At 48.6% G+C, this 22192-nt stretch overlaps 1 protein-coding gene across 1 annotated transcript in view; it reads left to right on the top strand.

The window, feature by feature from the left end:
- The window catches only part of LOC109937968 (serine/threonine-protein kinase 10-like), a 50581-nt gene that overhangs the window by 17345 nt on the left and 11044 nt on the right, over positions 1-22192 (top strand). Inside the window, exons 4-13 of the mRNA XM_048618721.1 lie at positions 847-996; positions 2988-3060; positions 10199-10393; positions 12097-12178; positions 12380-12511; positions 14104-15858; positions 18316-18543; positions 18669-18695; positions 20552-20682; positions 21812-21935. Of these exons, the coding sequence (XP_048474678.1) occupies positions 847-996; positions 2988-3060; positions 10199-10393; positions 12097-12178; positions 12380-12511; positions 14104-15858; positions 18316-18543; positions 18669-18695; positions 20552-20682; positions 21812-21935 (2897 nt within the window). The remainder of the gene's footprint in view (positions 1-846; positions 997-2987; positions 3061-10198; positions 10394-12096; positions 12179-12379; positions 12512-14103; positions 15859-18315; positions 18544-18668; positions 18696-20551; positions 20683-21811; positions 21936-22192) is intronic.

Here is a 22192-nt window from a genome sequence, read left to right as displayed (position 1 = left end):
CACACACACACACACACACACACACACTCACTCACTCACTCACACACTCTCTCATACACACACACACACACTCTCAGACACACACACTCTCTCATATACACACACATTCACACACACACACACACTCTCACACACACACACACACACACACACACTCTCTCACACACACACACACACTCTCTCACACACACACTCTCTCACACACACACACTCACACACACACACTCTCTCACACACACACACTCACACTCTCACACACACACACTCTCTCACACACACACACACACACGCACACACTCTCTCACACACACACACACGCACACATATACACATACACGCACACGCACATGGTCATACATCATACACGGACAACATGCGTCACATACACACACAGGCACACATACACGTGCAAACATACCACACACACAGACACACACACACACGCACACTCACACTTTGACACACACACACACACTCACACGCCAACATATACACACACACGCACATCATACATCACACACGGACACACATGCATCACATACACAGACATTCACACATACCACACACAAAGACACAGCACACACACACACCCTCACACAGACAGACACGCACACATACTTTACATGAGCGGTTGTTGAATATTAACTGGGGAGCAGGAACACTGATGAGTTTTCTTCCTCCTTAAGTCCTCACTGAAATCAATCCTTTCGATCAGGACAGTGACCGAACCTTGTTGTAAAACGGGTCAAGTGGGTGATTCTCCCCTTAAACCCCTGTGTGTATTTGACCAGGAGACAATGGCAGGAAGGTCCTGTTTTATCTCACTTTGAGCTGGTTGTTTCACAGAGCTGGAGAGAGGGTTGACAGAGCCACAGATTCGCGTGATTTGCAGACAGACCCTTGAAGCCCTTCACTACCTGCACAGTAACAAGATCATACATCGGGACCTGAAGGCTGGAAATATCCTTCTGACACTGGACGGGGACATTAAGTTAGGTAAGAGAAATGGGAGGGAAAATTGACAGAGGAGGAAGGCAGAGTAAACAAGAGACAGAGAGTAATCATGATGGTAAGTCATGGTCTTTTTCCGATTCTACCTGTTCATGACTTACCAATTAAATACAAGTTGGGTTGTACATCAGAATTTGCTTGGCACAGTGACAATCTAAAAATTTGAAAGTTAGAGGGAAGACTCAACCCAAGGTTGTAGATCGGCTCTATGGGAGGGTCATTGAAGTCGGCAGCAGCTGGAACTAACGCTGGGGGTAAATGTATCGTTGTGTTAGGATTTGGCCCAAGATTACCAGGGAAGCAGGATATCACTGCACTGCTCCAAGACTTGGTCTCCTGTGGAGGGGATCGTGATACCTACAGTTCTCAGTGCTGCTCTGACAATGCGTCGTCTTCCCCCCATCACTCCCCAGCAGAGTGGCAGGCAGTTTGAGGAAGCAATTGATGGCTTCCCTGGAGACAGACAGGGTTGAGACACATGGAGGGATCATAAAGAGGGCACATCTATTGAACATCACCCAGTATACAACTTCATTTGCACCCACCGGTTCCGAACATTGTCCAAAGTCACAGTGGAATTCCAGTGTCTCTACCTTGAATATATTTAGAAACATGGAAACAGCGGTAGGCCATTCAGCCCCTCGCAACTGCTCCGCCATTCTAGAACATCTCCTACCTCACCATTACCCTGCACTATCACTCAATATCTTTAAAATCTAGAAACCTATCGATCTCAGTCCTGAACATACTTATGATGGAGCCCCCACCGCACTTTTGAGGTAGGGGATTCCAAAGGTTCCCCATCCCTCTACCACCACCACTCCCACCATGAGGGAAGAAATGCCTCCTCATTTCAATCCCAAATGGCCTGCCCTGTATTTTTGAGACCGTGTTCCCAGTTCTAAATCCCTCCCAGCCAGTGGCGGGGGGGATCGTGTCCTTTCAGCATTATCTATCTTGTAGACCCCTATCAGAATTCTGTAAGTCAATTTGATTAAATCCTTCCAATGTACTGAAACTGTGTTCTGACATGCCAGCAAATCTCCCTTTAATATGCCTGCATCGTCATATGTGTCTCTCTTCATTGCACTGCACTCTCTCGTAAGAAGCCATTATTACACTCTCTCGTAAGAAGCCATTATCTCTGCCCATGGGTACAAACCTGTTTAAACCACTGCATCCCTATAAACGTCTTGACCCAATTACTGCATCCTTTACCTTTCCTCCTGCTGAGACCCTCCGTTACGACTCAACTGTGGTCCATGTGTGGAATGAGCTTCCAGAGGCAGTGGTGGATGTGAGTACAGTTACAACATTTAAGGATAAGTACATGAATAGGAAAGGTTTGGAGGGATATGGGCCAAGCGCAGGCAGGTGGGACCAGTTTAGTTTGGGATAATGGTCAGAATGGGCCGGTTGGGCCAAAGGGTCTGTTTCCGTGCTGTGTGACTCTATGACTCTCTTGGCTTGTCTCCTACATTTTACCCTCAAGAAACTCAAGCTCGTGTAAACTGGGACTTGTACTGAGTCCAGCTCCCCCCAACACCCCTCTCTCGGCTGGTTAGCAGCCACAAAGTACATTGATAGATAACTGTGTTTAAATTCCTCCATGGCCCTTTGTAACCCATCCACTTCACCCCGTCCTACCTCTGTAATCTCCTCCAGCACCATGACCATCCAAGGTAAGTGTGTTCCTCTATTTCTGGCCTCTTCGACGTCCCCAATTTCATGGTTGGGGGGGTGGGGTCGACGTCACAGAGTTGAGAACTGCAAAGGTCATGTACCTTTCTGCAGGTTCTTCTCCTTGGCCTGTGTGGTCAAGACTGCACCAGACACATCCAACAAGCGATGGAGGAGAAATTAAGGCAAAAGCGTTTGATGTTCTGTTGCTAACAGCTTGCCAGCAAACAATATGTTGTTAATCACAGATAACATGAGGTTTTGATGCTAGTAATCAAGGCTTTGCTCGCTTCTAGCTGATTTTGGAGTGTCTGCAAAGAACGCACACACCATCCAACGGAGAGCATCATTCATCGGAACGCCTTACTGGTAGGTTATCATTCCTTTTCCAGGAAGCCTCTCCTTCCATCCTTCTGTTGCATTTTCTTTCTGTATGGCTGGAAAGAGAGAGAAAGAGAGAGAGACACGTTGCTGAAGCCTTATGCCTGTCATTCATCAGGAGAAGTGCAAAAATGCCAGCATGGTAGCAACTTATATTGCAAGAGGCTAATTGCTTGGAACACTAACTCCCAATTGTGCGTGGCATGGTCATGGAGATAGCAATAGGCTCTCTAGGCTCCTGGGGAAATAGAAAATAAGGCGAGGTTTGAAGGTATTCCTTTCGTTGGGAGAGAGTGGGCCCCCGCATAAGAATGTGCGTCTGACGATCCGCATCGCAAGCTCAACTGGTTATCTTCGATCAGTTGCGAGTGTAGCACTCGGGATTGTTCAGTAGGTGCTGCCCCGTCGCAGAATCACACCTAACAGTGGGACTGCTGCTCTGGTGTGGTCTACTTGAGGACAGTCTGTTGTAGGCTTGAAGGAAGATGCTGTTTGACTGGAGCAACCGTTTCACACTGCGGCGGCCGCATGAGTGGTATTTTCTGCTGACACGGATGCAACCGTCAGCCTCAGAGATGTTCTGACCATCACTCAATGGAACAAAGTCGTGATGAATCCAATGCCAGTTGTCATGGACCAGACCAGACCCCCTTGAAAACGTTTTAAGAAGGTAGCCTGCAGCCTAACTTTTTCTTATGTTGAAGGTAGATGTGATGTGCGTGTTCCAGATGTGATGCGACTACTCAGTGTTAAGCAAAACAATTTATTTAAACCCTACAGTTAAAATGCAAACAGAAGAAAGAGGAATTTGGAATAACGTGACCATTGGAAAACTTAACCGAATAACAGTTACAGTACCTGTTCCTAATTAACTGTTCCAATATAGTAGCATCCCATCAACACACCCTTTGGCAAAAAGGCAATTTCAGACATAGATTCTCACATGCAGTTCTCCAATCCAGGAGGAAAAAAAACATGGAGAAAAAATTCAGTGAGAATAGCAACCAGGAGACATTCACTGAAGCTTCCAACTCTTTTGAGACCCCAAAGGCTTCCGATGTTACTGAAAAAATCATAACCCAGAAATCTGGATCTGTGAGAGCTGGCCACACCCATTCCGGCTGTTAAAAAAAACACCCAAGGCCTCCCATGTTGTTGACACAAGTCGTCTTCAGTAGCCAGTTCGGTCTTACAACCGCTCTTCAATAAAAAGAACAAAATGACCTTTCAAAGTGACAGCATTGTCATACAGTGCAATGTCTGGTACATTGGCAATATGCCTCCATGATTGGCTGATCTTCTCCCTGAAAGGAACTTTTGAGGGTCTGTACTCCATGGAATTTAGAAGGATGAGCGGGGATCTAGTTGAAACTTACAGAAAACTGAACGGCCTGGACAGTTTGGACGTTGGGAAGATGTTTCCATTAGCAGGGAGACTAGGATCCGAGGGCACAGCCTTAGAGTAAAGGGAAGGCCCTTTAGAACAGAGATGAGGAGAAACCTCTTCAGCCCGAGAGTGGTGAATCTGTGGAATTCACTGCCACGGAATGATGTGGAAGCCAGGCCATTGAGTGTAGTTATGACAGAGACAGATAGGTTCTTGATTATCAAGGGGATCACAGGTTACGGGGAGAAAGTGGGAGAATGGGGTTGAGAAACTTATCAGCCATGGTTGAATGGCAGAGCAGACACGATGGGCCGAATGGCCTATTTTTGGTCCCTATGTCTGGTGGCCTTACGAAAGAAATTTGGGCTTTCCTGGGATGCCCTCTATCTTTGGTTTCCCCAGCAAATGGAAACCTCAGCTATAAATGCAGCTCGGTCATCACCTTGCAGCGGGGTGCCAGGGTTGGTGACCCAGGGTGATAGGCTTGCTCACTTTCAGTCCATTCCGGGCTGTGAGAGTATCGAACCCTGTGTAGGCTGGACGTCAGATTCGGGGAACTTACCCGCCCTTCAACCCTTCACGACCTCGCCCAGTGTGCCTTCACCCTGGCAAGAAGTCAGATTGGCACTGTAGCTCAGTGGGTGGAGAGCCTCTGCCTCGGAGCACTTGAGCATAAATATCTGCAGTAGAAAACCAGCCTGAGGACACTGCTCCTGTTGTATGTGCTGTCTTCCACACGAAACATGGTCTTGTTTGCTCTCCCAGATGGGCGTGAAGACTCCCACGATGGGTATAATAATGTAAGAGCGCCCCGTAAATGTGCCCAAATGATCCCTCAGTAGCAGATTGTTATGGGTCGAGGGCTCGTTTGAAAATGAAAAATCCACCGGCCCACCCCAAGCTGGAGAGATTCTTTCAGTTTCAATCGGTGGGGTGATACTGAGCGGGTGGCGTGGGGGGCAACGGAGTTGGGTTGGCATGGGAGGTGTGGATGAGATCAGCACGACTGTGACGACAGGGCAAAAAACAATGGTTTGACGGTCAGACAACAGCTATTCTCCACTCTGCGTATGAAGATTGACCCCGACTCAAAATGAAGAGCTGGCAGTGAAACTAGAGGACTGATCACTGGTGATTCTATTGAAGAAGAAGCTGGCAACCATCCTTATCCTCCAGAGTTTGCGCAAAGTCGAACTCCCAAGGACGCACAAGGAGGGTGCTGTTACAAACCCTAAACAAGAACTCGATTATGGAACAAGATTGATAGGTCGGAAATGTTACATTTAGTGTTGGAAGCTGAAGGCCAGGACAAACAAGGTGGTTATCTCTGGATTACTACCAGTGCCACGTGATAACGAGATAAGAAATAGGGAGAAAGTGCAGCGAAACACGTGGCTACAGGGCTGGTGTAGGAGGGAAGGCTTCCATTATGTGGATAATTGGAGCACATTCTGGGGAAGGTGGGACCTGCACAGTAAGGACGGGTTGCACCCGAACTGGAAGGGCACAAATATCCTGGGAGGGAGGTTTGCTCGAGCTATGCGGGATGGTTTAAACTAGATTGGCAGGGGGTGGGGACCCGGATTTGTAATTCAGAGGATGAGGTATTCAGCCTTCCAACAGCCACAACAGGGAGTGAGGTGGTTTATAAAGAAATGCGGTTGATGGAGCGTAATTGTGGACACAGGGATGGTTTGAGGTGAGTATACTTCAATGCTAGAAGTATCAGAAATAAGGCGGATGAACTTAGAGCATGGGTCAGTACTTGGAACTACGATGTTGTGGCCATTACAGAAATTTGAGTAACTCAGGGACAGGAATGGTTGTTGGAAGTTCTGGGATTTAGATGCTTTAAAAGAAATAGGGAGGGTGGAAAAAGAGGCGGGGGAGTGGCATTGCTAATGAGGTTTAGTATAGCAGCTACTGAAAGGCAGTTCGAGAATGATGTATCGACAGAGTCAGTTTGGGTTGAGGTCAGGAACAAGAAAGGAGCAGTCACTTTATTGGGGTTTTTTTACAGACCCCCTAATAGTTGCAGAGAAGTGGAGGAGCGGATTGGGAGGCAGATACTGGAAAGGTGCAGAAGTCACAGGGTTGTAGTCATGTGTGACTTCAACTTTCCAAATATTGATTGGAAACATTTTAGTTGTAATAGTTTAGATGGAGCGGATTTTGTCCAGCGCGTTCAGGAAGGATTCCTGGCACAGTATGTAGATAGACCAACACGAGGAGAGGTCACTTTGGATTTGGTGCTTGGCAATGAACCGGGCCAAGTGTTAGACCTGTTGGTAGGAGAGCATTTTGGCGGTAGCGATCATAACTCTGTTACTTTTACAATAGTCATGGAAAAGGATAGGTACATACAGCAGGGTAAGGTTTATAATTGGGGGGAGGGTTTTTACAATTCTGTTAGGCACGAACTGGGTAACATAAATTGGGAACAGATGCTGTGAGGGAAGAGCACTACTGAAATGTGGAGATTGTTTAAGGAGTGCATACTGCGTGTGCTCGATATGTTTGTCCCTAGCAGGCAGGGAAGATGCGGTCGAGTGAGGGAGCCTTGGTTCTCGAGAGGTTGAACGTCTGGTTAGGAGGAAGAAGGAGGCTTATGTAAGGTTTAGGAAACAAGGAACAGAAAAGTCTCTCGAGGGATACAAGTTATCCAGGAAGGAGCTGAAGAAACCGCTTAGGAGAGCTATAAGGGGGCATGAGAAAACCTTGGCAGATAGGATCAAGGAAAACTCCAAGGCTTTTTACACGTACGTGAGGAATAAGAGAATGACCAGAGAAAGGGTAGGGCTGATCAAGGACTGTAAAGGGAATTTGTGCACGGAGCCTAAAGAGATAGGAGAGGTCCTTAATGAATACGTTTCTTCGGTATTCACAACTGAGAGGGACCTAGTTGTAGAGGATGACAGTGTAAAACAGGCTGGTCGGCTAGAGGAGGTCGATGTTAGTAAGGAAGATGTGCTAGGAATTTTGAAGAACTTGAAGATAGATAAGTCCTCCGAGCCTGATGGGATTTATCCAAGGATTCTATGGGAAGCGAGGGAAGAGATCGCAGGGCCTTTGACGATGATCTTTTTGTCCATGGGTATAGTGCCGGAAGATTGGAGAGAGGCAAACGTCATTCCCTTGTTCAAGAAAGGGAATAGGGATTACCCCTGAAATTACAGGCCAGTTAGTCTTATGTCAGTGGTGGGCAAATTATTGGAAAGGGCTCTGAGAGATAGGATTTATGATCACTTGGAAAGGCACAGTTTGGTTCGTGATAGTCAGCATGGATTTGTGAGGGGTAGATCAAGCCTCACAAACCTTATTGAATTCTTTGAAGAGGTGACCAAACACGTGGATGAAGGTAGAGCAGTGGATGTGGTATACATGGATTTAAGTAAGGCGTTTGATAAGATTCCCCATGGTAGGCTCATGCAGAAGGTAAGGAGGCATGGGATAGGGGGAAATGTGGCAGATAGGATTCAGAATTGGCTGACCCTTAGAAGACACAGGGTGGTAGTGGATGGAAAATATTCAACATGGTGCTCAGTTACGAGTGGTGTACCACAAGGATCTGTTCTGGGTCCTCTACTATTTGTGATTTTTGTAAATGATTTGGATGAAGGAGTGGAAGGGTGGATTAGTAAGTTCGCGAACGATACGAAGGTGGGTCGTGTTGTGGACAGTGCGGAGGGCTGTTCTAGGTTACAAAGGGACATTGATAGGATGCAGAGCTGGGCTGAGAAGTGGCAGATGGAGTTTAACCCTGAAAAGTGGGAGGTGATTCATTTTGGAAGGACAAATTTGAAAGCAGAATACAGGGTTAATGGAAAGATCCTTGGCAGTGTGGAGGAGCAGAGGAATCTTGGGGTTCATGCCCACAGTTCCCTGAAAGCTGCCACCCAGGTGGATAGATTTGTTATGAAGGCGTATGGTGTGTTAGCTTTAATTAATAGAGGGATGGAGTTCAAGAGCCGTGAAGTTATGCTCCAGCTATACAAAAGCCTGGTTCGGCCATTGTGTCCGGTTCTGGTCGCCTCATTACAGGAAAGATGTGGAAGCATTGGAAAAGGTGCAGAGGAGATTTACCAGGATGTTGCCCGGAAGGGAGGGAAGGTCTTACAAGGAAAGGTTGAGAGAACTGGGGCTTTTCTCTCTAGAACGACGAAGGATGAGAGGTGACTTGATAGAGGTGTACAAAGTGATAAGAGGTATAGATAGAGTAGACAGCCAGAGACTTTTTCCTCGGGTGGAGGTAGCTATTACGAGGGGGCATAGTTTTAAAGTGAGTGGAGGTAGATATAGGGGAGACGTCAGAGGTAGGTTCTTTACTCAGAGCGTGGTCGGGGCGTGGAATGCATTGCCAGAGAGGGTAGTGGAGTCGGCCTCATTAGGGCCATTTAAGCGGCTATTAGATAGGCATATGGATGATAGTATAAGGTAGGGGTGGAGGTTAGATAGACCTTAGGATTAGGGTAAAAATTCGGCACGATATCATGGGCCGAAGGGCCTGTACTGTGCTGTACTGTTCTATGTTCTATGTTCTAGTGTTAGCGCTGAACGTGCAGCAGGGAGATGTCAAGGAAATAGGGAGCTACTTCCTCAATTTATACCAAGACGTGTTTCAAACCTGCCTTTTCATCTGAGCAGGAAACAGTTCCTAATCAGCCTGTCACATCACACAACTATGTGTGTACAAGGCTCAAGGCCAGAGCTTTGACAATATTTGCATTTCTATTTGCCGGCCCTTTTGTTTATACATGGACTGCTTTGCGTGTGGCATTTTCCAATTAGAGAAGGCTTGTCAAAATCTTAGGTGAGTGGGTTAATCCTACACTGTGTAACAATTGGATGAGAAAGGTCAGTTAAAATTTGCAATTTTACCGTTGCAAAGCTTGGCTTAGACGTTATGATGATGCTGTAACTTTAAGATGTACGGTTTGTCCTGGTTTCTTTTAGAGAGAGAGGGAGACAGGGGAACGAGCAGCCTATGAGAAGATAAACAACTTGTGTAGCCTTGGCGGGTATTTTTGTTTTAAAAGGCTGTAACATTAGAAGCAGTCTGAGCTGGTGTGGTCAAGCTCCCACCTGTCGAAGCAAGGATTTTTAGCTTTTCGTTTACAGCAGCAGTTGCTGTTAGGGTTTTAAAGAAATGGGAGCTTATTTTTACCCCTCCTCTCGATTACAGCCAAAAACTGGGGGCTCTCTTCCTGAGCTGCTGGATTGCATGTGAGACAAAATCTGTTTTCTGAATTTGCCTTTGATGCCACAGGGTGTGTTTGTGGGATTTTACTATATTGGAACAGTTAATGAGTAATAGCTCCTGTATCTATTATGCTGTTAAGTTTTCCAATAGTTAAGATATTCCAAATTCCTCTTTTTTTTGTATTTTAACTATAGCGTTTGAATACATTGCGTTTTGCTTAACGTCGAGTAGTTTGACCAATCAAATTGCATCTGGAACACAGCACCTCACATTTAACCTTTAAAAGAAGAAAACGTTAGGGTCTAGACTACCTCCTTATGATATTTTGAGGAGGGTCTGGTCCACAACAACATCCAAAGCATATTTTGGATGAATTTTCTGCTCTGCCTGGGGGGATTCATTTAGCCTGCTATCTATGACCTTCTGTTGCGGTAACTGAAGACTCCAAGGAGTTTGCCCAAAATTAGGCTTTGCCCTTGACTGTTGTGTAGGAATGTCAGCCGCACTTTCTCCTCTCACGTTGTCTTCTTCTTGTTTAGGATGGCCCCTGAGGTTGTCCAGTGCGAGACTTCGAAGGATGCACCTTACGACCACAAGGCGGACGTCTGGTCTCTGGGAATCACACTGATTGAGTTGGCAGAGATGGAGCCACCACACCACGAGCTGAACCCCATGCGGGTCCTCCTGAAGATCACCAAGGCCCCCCCTCCGACTCTGTCCCACCCTTCCCGATGGTACTCAGCAGCCTAATACTTCCCGTTGTGCATTCTCCGTTCCTCTGGCTTTACTTGCGCAGCGGGACTGCGGGAGGTCTGGACTAGAGTCCCGCTCCAAATCTAAAAGGGAGGCTGGGCCTGAAACGAGTACGGACAATGCTGGAGAAACTCAGCAGGTCTGGTCTTTTCTGTGGACACTTGGATGTATAGGCATCTCTCTCTCTCTCTCCCCATCTCTCTACTGATGCTGCCAGACCTACTGAATTTCTCCAGCATTGTCTGTGTGCACTTATGCATGGGGGTGTAAAAAGGGCTGAAAAACGATCATTTTGAAGTCAATTCCTCACTTTCCACATGAATCGCCAGCAAGTACAACTGGCATTTGTATGTAAATGAAATGAAAACGTTCCTGAGGCAACTCACAGGAGCGTGATTCGATTCGGAGGAACATATTAGGTCAGGCGACCGAAAGTTCGGTCTAAAAGGTTGGTTTTAAGGCGTGTCTTAAAGGAGGAAAGTCAGGTAAAGAGGCGGAGAGGCGTAGGGAGGGAATTGCAGAGCTCGGGATCAACAGCAACAGTGGAGCAGTTAGAGTCAGGGATGCTCAAGAGGCCAGAGTTCCAGGAGTCCAGAGAACTCAGAGGGTTCTGGGTTAAATTCACAGATTCATACAGTGCTGAAAAGGCCCTTCAGCCCATCGGGTCTGCGCTGACATAACTCCCACTGAAAGTGCGCCAGTCCCAATTTCTTGCACTTGTCCTGTACCCTCGAATGTTATGGTATTTGAAGTGCTCATCCAGATACTTTTTAAATGCAAGTAAGGATTCCAGACTCCAGTACCTTCCCAGGTAGTGCATTCCAGATCACCATGACCCGCTGAGTCGAAATGTTTTTTTTCCCCAAATCCCCTCTGAATCTCCTGCCCCTTACCCTAAAATGAAGCCCTCTCATGATTGAACCTCTCATGGTTGGAGGAGATTACAGAAGTAAGGAGGAGCTGAGGCCATGGAGGGCATTGAGAAAAAGGAGGAGCTTTTTAAGGTCAGTGTCCCATAGAGTGACACGGTGGCTCAGTGGTTAGCACTGCGGCCTTATAGTGCCAGGGACCTGGGTTCAGTTGCACCCTTGGGTGACTGTCTGTGTGTCTCCCTGTGTCCGTAGGGCTTTCCTCCCACAGTCCAAAGATGTGCAGGTGAAGGGTGGATTGGCCGTGCTAAATTGCGCATAGTGTCCAGGGATAGGTAGGCTAGGTGGGTTAGCCATAGGAAATACAGGGTTACAGGGACAGGGTAGGGGGGTGTGGGACACTCTTCAGAGGGTTGGTGTGGGCAGAATGGCCTCTATTTGTGCTGTCAGGATTTCTATGATTAACTGCGTCAGTGACCACAAGGCCTGATAGGGAGCAAGCAGCTGTTTTCAATGACTTCAAATTTATGTAGGGCAGATTGTACAGATAAGCAAGGCATATGTGAGGATTTTGGCTGTAGGCGAGCAAAGACTGATGAAATCGGTGGATGTTAAGGAGTTGGAAATAGGTGCTCCTTAGGATATGAGTTTGGAAGCTAAGGCAGGGGGTGTGGGGTTCCAAATGGGAGCCCAGGGCTGGCTGAATCTCAGTCTTTGCCAGGGTGAAGTAACCAAGAGACAGGGTCTGGAGCGGTCACGGGAAAGAAATGACTTCAGTTTTCCCACTGACAAGCACGCGCTTTTTGAATTCCTAGGTCACCAGATTTTAAGGATTTCTTACGAAAGGCTTTGGAAAAAAATGTCAACCTCCGATGGTGCGTAAAGCAACTTCTCCAGGTAATTATTTCAATCCCAGTTCCCTCTGGAAATTGCTGTGGGTCATAGCTTCAGGTATGAAGCCCCCAACTCCCCCACTACCCACCACAGAGTTGCTTTTGGTTACTGAGATGTTTGCGTGTGGCGCAGCCAGATGACTTGTGGTCAGGAGCGATCTCAGCACCTCGGTTCTCGGTAACGCCCTGCTGTGTCTACCCCCAGCACCCTTTCGTGGCCGCAGTGACCAGCAACAAGCCAATCCGAGAGCTGATAGCCGAAGCCAGGGCCGAGGTGATGGAGGAGATCGAGGAAGGCAAGGATGATGATGATGACAACGACGATGACGATACGGAGGTACTATTGCTAACTGGCCGTTGTTAAGTGGACTGTGACGCGAGAAACAGGAGCGGGAATGGTCTCTTCAGCCCATCCAGTCTGCTCCACCATTCGGTACCGTCTTCAGCTCCAAATCCACCTTCCTGCCCATTCCCTGTGTCCTTCGATTCCCCGGGAGACCGACATTCTGTCCGGCCCGGCTTTAAAACACACTCAGGAATGGAGTCTCCGCAATCCTCCACCCTCCGGCTGAAGAAATTCCTCTTCATCGCAGTCCACAAAGCCATAAGAAATAGTAACAGGAGCAGGCCATTCGACCCCACAACCCTGCTCTGCCATTCAGTAAAAATCATGGTTGATCCGACATTCCTCCAGTCCCCTTTATCCGCGTAACCCGTGATTCCCCGACTGATCAAGAATCACTCAATCTCAGCCTTAAATATACACAAGGGCTCTGCCCCCAACAGCTCTCTGTGGCAAGGAGTTCCAAAGACTCACAACCCCCCCGAAAGAAGAAATTCCTCCCCATCTCAGTCTTCAGTTGGTGCCCCCTTCATTCTGAGGCTATGCCCTCTGGTCCTAGACTCTCCCATGAGGGGGAGCACCCTCTCAGCATTGACCCTGTCAATATGTTTCAATGGGATCGCCTCTCATTCTTCTAAACTCCACTGTGTTAGAGTCCTGACCTGTTTAGCCTTTGACAATCCCTCCATATCAGAGATCATCGTAGTGAAGCTTTCCTGAACTGCCTCCAATGAAATGATATCGTTTCTTAAATAAGGGACCGAAACCTCTCTCAGTTCTCCAGATGCGGTCTCCCCAGCACCTTGTCCAGTTGCAGTAAGACTTCGCTACTCTTATACTCCAACCCCCTTCAAATAAGGGCCAACATTCTACTAGCCCTTCTTGATTCCCTGCTGTACCTGTGTGCTAGCTTTCTGTATTTTATGCACAAGCCCCCCCCAATCCATCAAGTCCCTTTGTGTTGGAGCGTTCTGCAGTTTCTTTCTCCCTAAACGATCAGCCTCTTAACCTGAGACTTATCCAGCTCTCTCTCCCTTTCTTCTTCCCTCTCTCTTTCTCTTTCTCTGTCTCTCTCTCTTGCTCTTATAGGGAGAGAGGTTGAAGTAGCCACTGTAAGTTCCACACTGAGACCAAAACTGTGACATGCAACTCAATACACAAGGGCAAGGCAGTTTCCAACCACCCTTCTGATAATAGAGAGACAGTAGGAACTGCTGATGCTGGAGAATCTGAGATAACAAGGTGTAGAGCTGGATGAACACAGCAGGCCAAGCGGCATCAGAGGTGGAGGAAAGCTGACGTTTTCTGAAGAAGGGTCTAGGCCTGAAACGTCAGCTTTCCTGCTCCTATGATGCTGCTTGGCATGCTGTGTTCATCCAGCTCTACACCTTGTTATCTTTTAACAATAGATATGCATTTGCATGAGTTCTGTCTTCAAAAAATGAAGCACGAAAGTGTTGGATCCCAATATCATTGGAGCAAAATGAGGTTTGAATGCACATTAAAGTCTTTTGCTTTCTGAGGTACTTTCAGCTGCTTCGGTGCCATTTTGTCAAGAGGTGTACTTTTTCATCTTCTCCTCACAGGCTCTGGCATCCCAACCGGGCTCTGACAGTACAATCAGCACAGAGGAACGGGCTCCAATGGGCCCCACCAAGACGTGTCTGGAGGAAGAGCCAATAAGCAAACAGCCTGTTGACCAAGGCCGAGCTGGGAGCCCCACCTTGGGCAGCGCAGCTGGCGGATCAGCGGAATATTCGAACGATCACGGGGCGTTAGGGGGGGCCGCAGAAAGTGAGGACCCGACGGTGCTCGGCGAGGGTGAGATGGGAATCGCTGGGGAGCTCCCGTTAGAGACCTCAGTCGTAAGATCTGATCCCGCAGGCTGCGCTAATCGAGGCGGTGAGCTTCCAGCGAGCCCGCGGGGAGAAATGGGGGCGGGCGTGAAGGATCGCAGTGCTCACTCAAGCGAGGTGGAGAAGAGGTGTGCCAACCCAAGCAACACCAGTGAAAGGTCTGAACCCGCAGCGGGCAAAGCCGATCTGGAAGAGCCCGGGCACACAGCAGCTGAAGACTCCACCGATGCCGCACCCAACCTGGGACTGGACGAAGACGAGCCGACACTGAGCAATGAGAACTCAAAGGCAGATCCTACTGGCCCATCACCTTCAGGAGGAGAGGGTCCAGCAGAGGCAGAGACTCCTGCAGCAATATTTGGGAAGGCAGGAAGTGAGTCTCATGGCCCTTTGATAGGAAGCACAGAATCGGATTCTCCAGTAGCAGATATCCGCTCAGAGTGGAGCCCTTCAGGTCTGGAGCCTGTTGGAGCGCTTGAAGATATTAGCAATGGGCCAACACCAGGAGAGATCTCCTCTTGTCCCCTTGGGAAAGCTGAAACCGTAGAGACGGATCAAGGCAGTTCGCAGGTGGAAGGGGAAGCTCTCTCGGTCGGGAAAGGAGCAGCGAATTCCCAAGGTTGCCAGGCCAGCGGGCAGGATCCGGAGGAAGAAACATTGGTCGCTCGCACACAGCCGCCAAGCGAGAATGGTACGCACCAAGAGGATGCTGCAGTGCTGCCGGAGAAGGTTGGAAGGGTTGACGGGGAAAGTACTGAGTTATTGCCTTGCGTAGGCGCGGAACCCGCAGCTGATGTGCCGGAAGAGACTATAGTGGGAGGGTTGGACTCAGAGGAAGCAAGTGACGGCCTGCCGAATTCTGTCCCAGCGATCGAAACTACCGGGGCACCGCCCTCGGCTCTCACGCTGAGTCGTGACAGCGGGCACTCAAATGAATCTCTTCGGTTCGGAGAGGCAGTAAATCACGTGGCGATGGAGATGGAGAAGGCAGAGGCTGCGGGGAGAAATGGGGACAGCATCACGGCAGAAGGACCCAATTGTTTCGAGTGCGAAGAATGGACGGAGCCTCAAACTGAAGGCCAGACGCGAGCCGACGGTGAGGAAAGCGCAGAGTGGGGGCGCAGTGGCCTAACCGAAGCCGAGGAAGATTCGCCGGGCCGCAGCGGCGACGTCGCCGTGGTAACCTGCGTTGTCGATGAGCTAATCGACCAGGTGGTAGCTGGTGAACACACGGAAGAGGAAGGAGCCACACCCCAGCTCCTGAAAGACACAGGTCCCCTCAGCTGCGCCGACTTTGTGGAAGAGGTGGACAGTCCCGACGAGGGGACCAAAGGTTCGGCTGAGGGAGGCGAGCGTGTAGGCCATGAGGAGGTATCAGCTGATAGCCAGAGAGAACAGCAGGAGGACGAGCCAAGAGACGAGGCTAAGGTCAACGATGCCTCGCATGGTGAAGATACTCCGCACCACCAGGCCCCGCTGACACAGGTAGGGGTTCCAAATCAGCGGAAAAGGGCGAGACTTGACTTCGAAACTAAAGTGATTCGCATTTGTGTAGCACCCATCAGGTTGCCTTGCACCGGCGCGAAACAGCTTTCAGCTGTAAGTTACAGTCAGTCTGTAGTAGGCCAGGTTACGCTCAGGCAGATTCCACAAACATTAATGGGGTGATTTTTTTTTGTTTTTAATTCACTCACGGGTGTAAACTGGCTGGCCGGCATTTATTGCCCACCCCTCTGAACTGCAGAGCTTGCTGGGTCACTTCAGAGGGCAGTTGAGAGTCAACCATATTGCTGCAAGGTCTAGAGTCGCACGTAGGCCAGATCAGGTAAGGGTGGCAGATTTCCTTCCCTGAAGGACCTGGGTGAACCAGGTGGGTTTTTCCTGACAATGGTCATCATAGTACCATCATAACCTCCCCTGTTCCTGTGATGTTGATTCAGGATATTGGTCAAATATTGGTCAGGGCACTGGGAGAGAACTCCTCTTCGAAGCAATGATATTGGAGTCTTTTACATCCATTAGAGTGGATAGCTGTATCCACAAGACAGCACCTCTGGCAGTGCGGCACTCCCTCAGCACTGCACTGGGAGAGTCAGCCATGATTTTGTGCTCAGGCCCTGGGATTGGGGCATGGAGCGACAAGGAATTGTGAGTGCTTCCAACCGAGCCTTCCCGCACATGAGATGTTAAACAGAGGCCCCACCCGCCCCAAGAATCCCTACAGTGCAGCCCATCAAGTGCACACTGACCCTCCAAAGAGCATTGCACCCAGACTAACCCCATCCACGCATTTACCATGGCTAACCCCCCTAGCCTGCACGTCCCTTGACACTATGGGGCAATATCAACATGGCCAATCCACCCTGACCTGCACATCTTTGGACTGTGGGAGGAAACCCACACAGACACAGGGAGGATGTGTAGACACCACACAGCCAGTCTGGAACCAGTGCCAGGTCCCTGGCGCTGTGAGGTGGCAGTGCTAACCACTGAGCCATCAGACCAATTTTTGGGTGCAGCAAAATGGAATTTGGATACAAAAGTGGTTGTAAAAGATCCTTATGCCCCTAGAGCTTTCCCCAGGCAACGTCTGTCCCTCCCTAAACGCAGAGCACCCAGTCACAGTCACGTTTCTGTTTGTGGGAGCTTGCTGTGCATAAATTGGCTGTCACACGTCCTATCTTGCAACAGTGACCACACGTCATTTAAAAAAAAAGTATGCCAGCACGTTTTGAGACATTTGCTAGTCGTGAGTGTACAGCTTAATACAAGCCCCCTACCTTCCTTCCATCTTCCTCCCACCACTCTCTGCCTAGTACAACAAGAAGTGACCGTGATCAGTTACAGAGTCAGAGAGTCATACGGCATGGAAACAGACTCTTTGGTCCAACCAGTCCATGGCGAACATACTCCGAAACTAAACTAGTCCCACCTGCCTGCATTTGGTCCATATCCCTCCAAATATTTCTTATTCGTGTACTTATCTAAATGCCTTTTAAACATTGTAACTGTACCCACGTCCATCACTTCCTCTGGCAGTTCATTCCACACATGTCTCTGTGTAAAAAACAAATTACCCCTCGTGTCTTTTTTAAATCTTTCTTCTCTCACTTAAAAAATATACCCCCTAGTTTTGAAGTCCCCTACCCTCGGGAAAAGACACCTGCCATTCACCTTCTCTATGCCCCTCATGATTTTATAAACCTCTGTAAGGTCACACCTCAACCTCTAGTGAAAAAAGTCCCAGCCTCTCCTTATAACTCAACCCTCCATTCCTGGCAATTTCCTGGTAAATCTCTTCTGAACCCTCTCCAGTTTAATAATATCCTTCCTATAACAGGGCGACCAGAACTGGACACAGTGCTCCAGAAGAGGCCTCACCAACATCCTGTACAACCTCAATATGACGTCCTCAACTCCTATACTCAAAGGTCTGAGCAATGAAGGCAAGCGTGCTAAACACCTTCTTAACCACCCTGTCTACATGTGACACAAACTTCAAAGAATTATGTACCTAAACCCCAAGTTCTCTGTGTTCTACAACATTACCCAGGGCCCTACAATTAATTGTATAAGTCCTGCCCTTGTTTGTTTTACCAAAGTGCAAAATCTCACCTTTATCCAAATTAAACTTCATCTGCCACTCCCCGCTCAGCCCACTGATCCAATTGATCAAGATCTGTTTGTAATGTTCACGAACCTTCTTCACTGTCACTATTCCACCAATTTCGGTGTCATCCACAAACGTACAAACCACGCCTTCTACATTCCCATCTCAATCCTTTGTACAAATGACAAACAAAACTGGGAACTCAAGTTGCAGAAGCCAGTATTTCCTCAACCCAGGGCCTGAGGGGTTGGCTTTCGGCCTTGGGGGGAACCGAGGCACAAATTTGCGAACATAATAAAAAGAATTCTGTGCTTTTCATCCATTTTTTTAAGAAGAAGTTTCTTGAGCCAGCCATTTCCAAGGAAACAGGAAGATTGGAGACAAATGGCCTATCTGTCCTGAAACGAGAAGCATATTGTCCATCGGCTGTTATCCATACTTGTGTCGAGCTATCGCAAGGGGGGGAGACCGGGGAAAGGAGACCTTCCTATCCATTTATGGCTGACGATATCGAATCTGATGACTTCCCCCCTTGCCCTGGTGGTGTGTTTTCCAAACAGGTGACTCAATCTGACAACGTTTTCTGCTCTTGCCGTTAATTTTTACATTTCGCCATTTCCCTAACCCCAGCAACTTTAGCGACCGTCTCAGTGGCTGACTGTTTGTCCTTTCTCTCCTTTTCCAGACGCAGGGTGACCCATTTGACGACGACGTGAGTATTTTTCTCCATGAGCTGTTCAATGCTTCCTTCTCCGCAGTTGCCTGCGGAGAGACGACAGATTTGATTGTTAAAGAAGGGGCAGCAAATTATATCTTCAAGTGCAGAAATGAACAAAAGCGACGTGCAAACTCTCAACGCTCAATTCCCAACAGATTATTCAGTCAACAGGTTATAGTCTCAACCGATTTATTTAAAATCACAAGCTTTTGGAGCGCTGCTCCTTCGTAAGGTGAAATGGAGGGAGGCACGCAGGCGCAGAATATACAGGCAGAGAGATCATTGCAAGATAATTGCAGGTAGCTCAGAACATCAACAGATAGTGTGATGAGTAGAATGTCGACAGGCTGAGTAACAAGTGTTTGCAGCTAACCAAGAGTTCAGCACATTAATACAAACAGTGTGAGTAAAGTGCTAACAGGTAACCAGTGAAGGGTGAACCAGTGAACCTATTAATCAGCTAATTAAGGCAGAGAAATAATCACAAGTAATCAGCAATAAGGTACGCTAGAGACAAATCATTTGGCTGGAATAACATGATAGGTATCAGAGTCGCATGACGAGAGTCGAACCAAAATAACATGTAATCCAAAACAGTACAAACTAATTCAGGCAGAGAGATAATCATAAGTAGTCAAGGTGATGGTATCAAAACAGGATAGTTAGGAAGATTTTACCAAGACAGAACACAATGGTGGTAATTCTTTTTCTAATCTTCCATGGGATGTGGTTGTCAATGCCAAGGTTAGCATTTATTGCCCATCCCTAATCTCCCTTGAACTGAGTGGCTTACTAAGCCATTTCAGAGGGCAGTTAAGAGTCAAGCATGGGTCTGGAGTCACGTGTATGCCAGACCAGATAAGACATCACTCCATAAAGGATATGAGTGAACCCGATAGGCACTAATGAGATTCAATGATGGTTTTTTTTGGTCATGGTTACCTTTCGATTCCAGAGCGTGTTAGCGAATGGGTGGCACGGTGGCTCAGTGTGTAGCACTGCTGCCTCACAGGGACCCGGGTTCGATTCCACCCTCAGTCTGTGCGGAGTTTGCATGTTCTCCCCTGTGTCTGCGTGGTTTCCTCCGGATGCTCCACTTTCCTCCCACAGTCCAAGGACGTGCAGGTTAGGGTGGATTGGCCGTGCTAAATTGTCCCATAGTGCCCAGCGATGTGCAGGTTAGGGTGGGTTGGCCGTGCTAAGTTACCCATAGTGCCCAGCGATGTGCAGGTTAGGGTGGGTTGGCTGTGCTAAATTACCCATAGTGTCCAGGGATGTGTAGGTTAGGGTGGATTGGCTGTGCTAAATTACCCATAGTGCCCAGGGATGTGTAGGTTAGGGTGGATTGGCCATGCTAAATTACCCATAGTGCCCAGGGATGTGCAGGTTAGGGTGGATTGGCCATGCTAAATTACCCATAGTGCCCAGGGATGTGCAGGCTAGTTGGGGCATAGGTTTTGGGTACGGTGACGAGGTCTGGGTGCACTACTCTTTGAAAGATTGGTGTGGGCTGAATGGCCTGCTTCCACACTGCAGGGATTCAATTAATAGAATTGATTAACTAATTGAACATGGTAGCATTCAAACCCATGTCTCTCCAGTAAATGACCCTGATTTACTAGACCAGTGACATGATGACTCTCCCAACATCACAGCGATTTGTATAAAGTACAATGGGATTGCATTAGCCACAGGGGACGGTGCTAGGACAAGGGAGGGGAACCAGCGGCAATAAGATTCCTGTGAACTCTCTTTCTGCTGATCTGGAGAGTTACTGGTGGGCACAGTCGCGACCAGGCAAGTGAGCATTGCAGGGCGCCCATGAAAGTACTCCCCTCTCTGCCCTGCAGGATCGCCCCACCCTGCGGAAAACGTTAAAGAAAACCCGGAAATTTGTGGTGGATGGCGTGGAGGTCAGCGTCACCACCTCGAAGGTGGTCAGCGAGGACAACAAGAAGGACCAAGACATGCGGTCAGCCAGGTGAGGAGACCTCAGCATGGTGACCAAGGCAGCCCCAAACACCACGTCTCCTCCCCCTCTACTGCCCAGGGGCTTGGAATGGCAAGACCCACTCCAGAGTTGCCGCTGGGAAGTGGGTTTGTTCATTGAGGGGCTGAATGGCTTTCCCCTGTCCCCTTATGCCGCTTCTGTGTAAACTTCATGACATAGAACTGTTGACCGTGGAGTCTACGTTGACCTGTGGATGAGGAAAGCCAATTTCTGAAGCCGGGGAGCCCTCTTTTTCTGCTCTCCTCCCAACTTAAACAAACCTAGGAGCAGAAGGAGGCCATTCAGCCCCTCATGACGATTCCACCATTCAACGAGATCATGGCGGGTCTGAGGTCTCTAACTCCAGATACCTGCCTTTGGCCCATATCCCTTTGCTCAATAAAATCCCCAATTTAAATGAACAACTGACACAGCATCTGCTGCCGTTTGTGGAAGAGAATTCCAAACCTCGACCGCCCTTTGTATATCGAAGTGCTTCCTAATATCTTTCCTGAACATTTCAGCCCTAATTCTCAGACTCAGAATCTCCAACCAGTGGAAATGGTTTACGTTTATTGGGGAAATGGTTTATGTTTATTGGCCCTGTCTTTTCCTCGACCTGGGGCTTGTTCGAAGGCAGTAACTCCTGTGACTTCACCCCCATATGTTATCCCCAGCCTTTCCCACTGGCAGGTCAGGCAGTGTGTGGCGTACAGTGGCTCAGTGGTTAGCATAGCTGCCTCACAATGCCAGGGACCCAAGTTCGATTCCACCCTCGGGTGAATATCTGTGTGTGGAGTTTGCACATTCTTCCCGTGTCTGTGTGGGTTTCCTCCGGGTCCTCCAGTTTCCTCCCACACTCCAAAGATATGCAGGTTAGGGTGGATTGGCTGTGTTAAATTGTCCCATAGTGTCCAGGGGTGTGCAGGTTAGGGTGGATTGGCCGTGCTAAATTGTCCCTTAGTGCCCAGGGATGTGCAGGTTAGGGTCTGTTGGCCATGGGGAATGCAGGGATGGGCTGGGTGGGGTGCTGTTCAGAGGGTGGGTGTGGGTTCGATGGGCCGAATGGCCTGCCTCCATGCTGTACATATTCAGTGATTGTGACCCTGGCTGGTGACAGGCGCCAGGAGCTGCGGGAACTCCGGCTCCTGCAGAGAGAGGAGCAGCGTCTGCAAAGCCAACTCGACCAGAAACTGCAGCAACAACGGGAACAGATGATCCGCCAAATCGAGCAGGAGATGATGGTGAGCTAGATGGACGCGGTGTTAGGGCTGTTTGCTGAGCTTGGCCTGCTTTAACTCACTTTATGTGAGGCTCGAGCCTCATCGCTCTGACCGATGCTGTCAGCTTCACCTCCAGAGCCTCACAATCTTCAAACTGAGATGGATATTGTCCAATTGGCCATTCCCGCTTTACCTCAACACCTCGCTTACCATTCTTCACAGGCTTTAAGTCAGTGTTTCGAGGGAGCTTAACTCTGTATCTAATCCCGTGCTGTCCC

The sequence above is a fragment of the Rhincodon typus genome, chromosome 40 (genome assembly GCF_021869965.1).
Source record: "Rhincodon typus isolate 14 chromosome 40, sRhiTyp1.1, whole genome shotgun sequence".
NCBI lineage: Eukaryota > Metazoa > Chordata > Chondrichthyes > Orectolobiformes > Rhincodontidae > Rhincodon > Rhincodon typus.
Note: the sequence above shows the minus strand (reverse complement) of the source record. Positions and strands in the feature narration are given on the sequence as shown.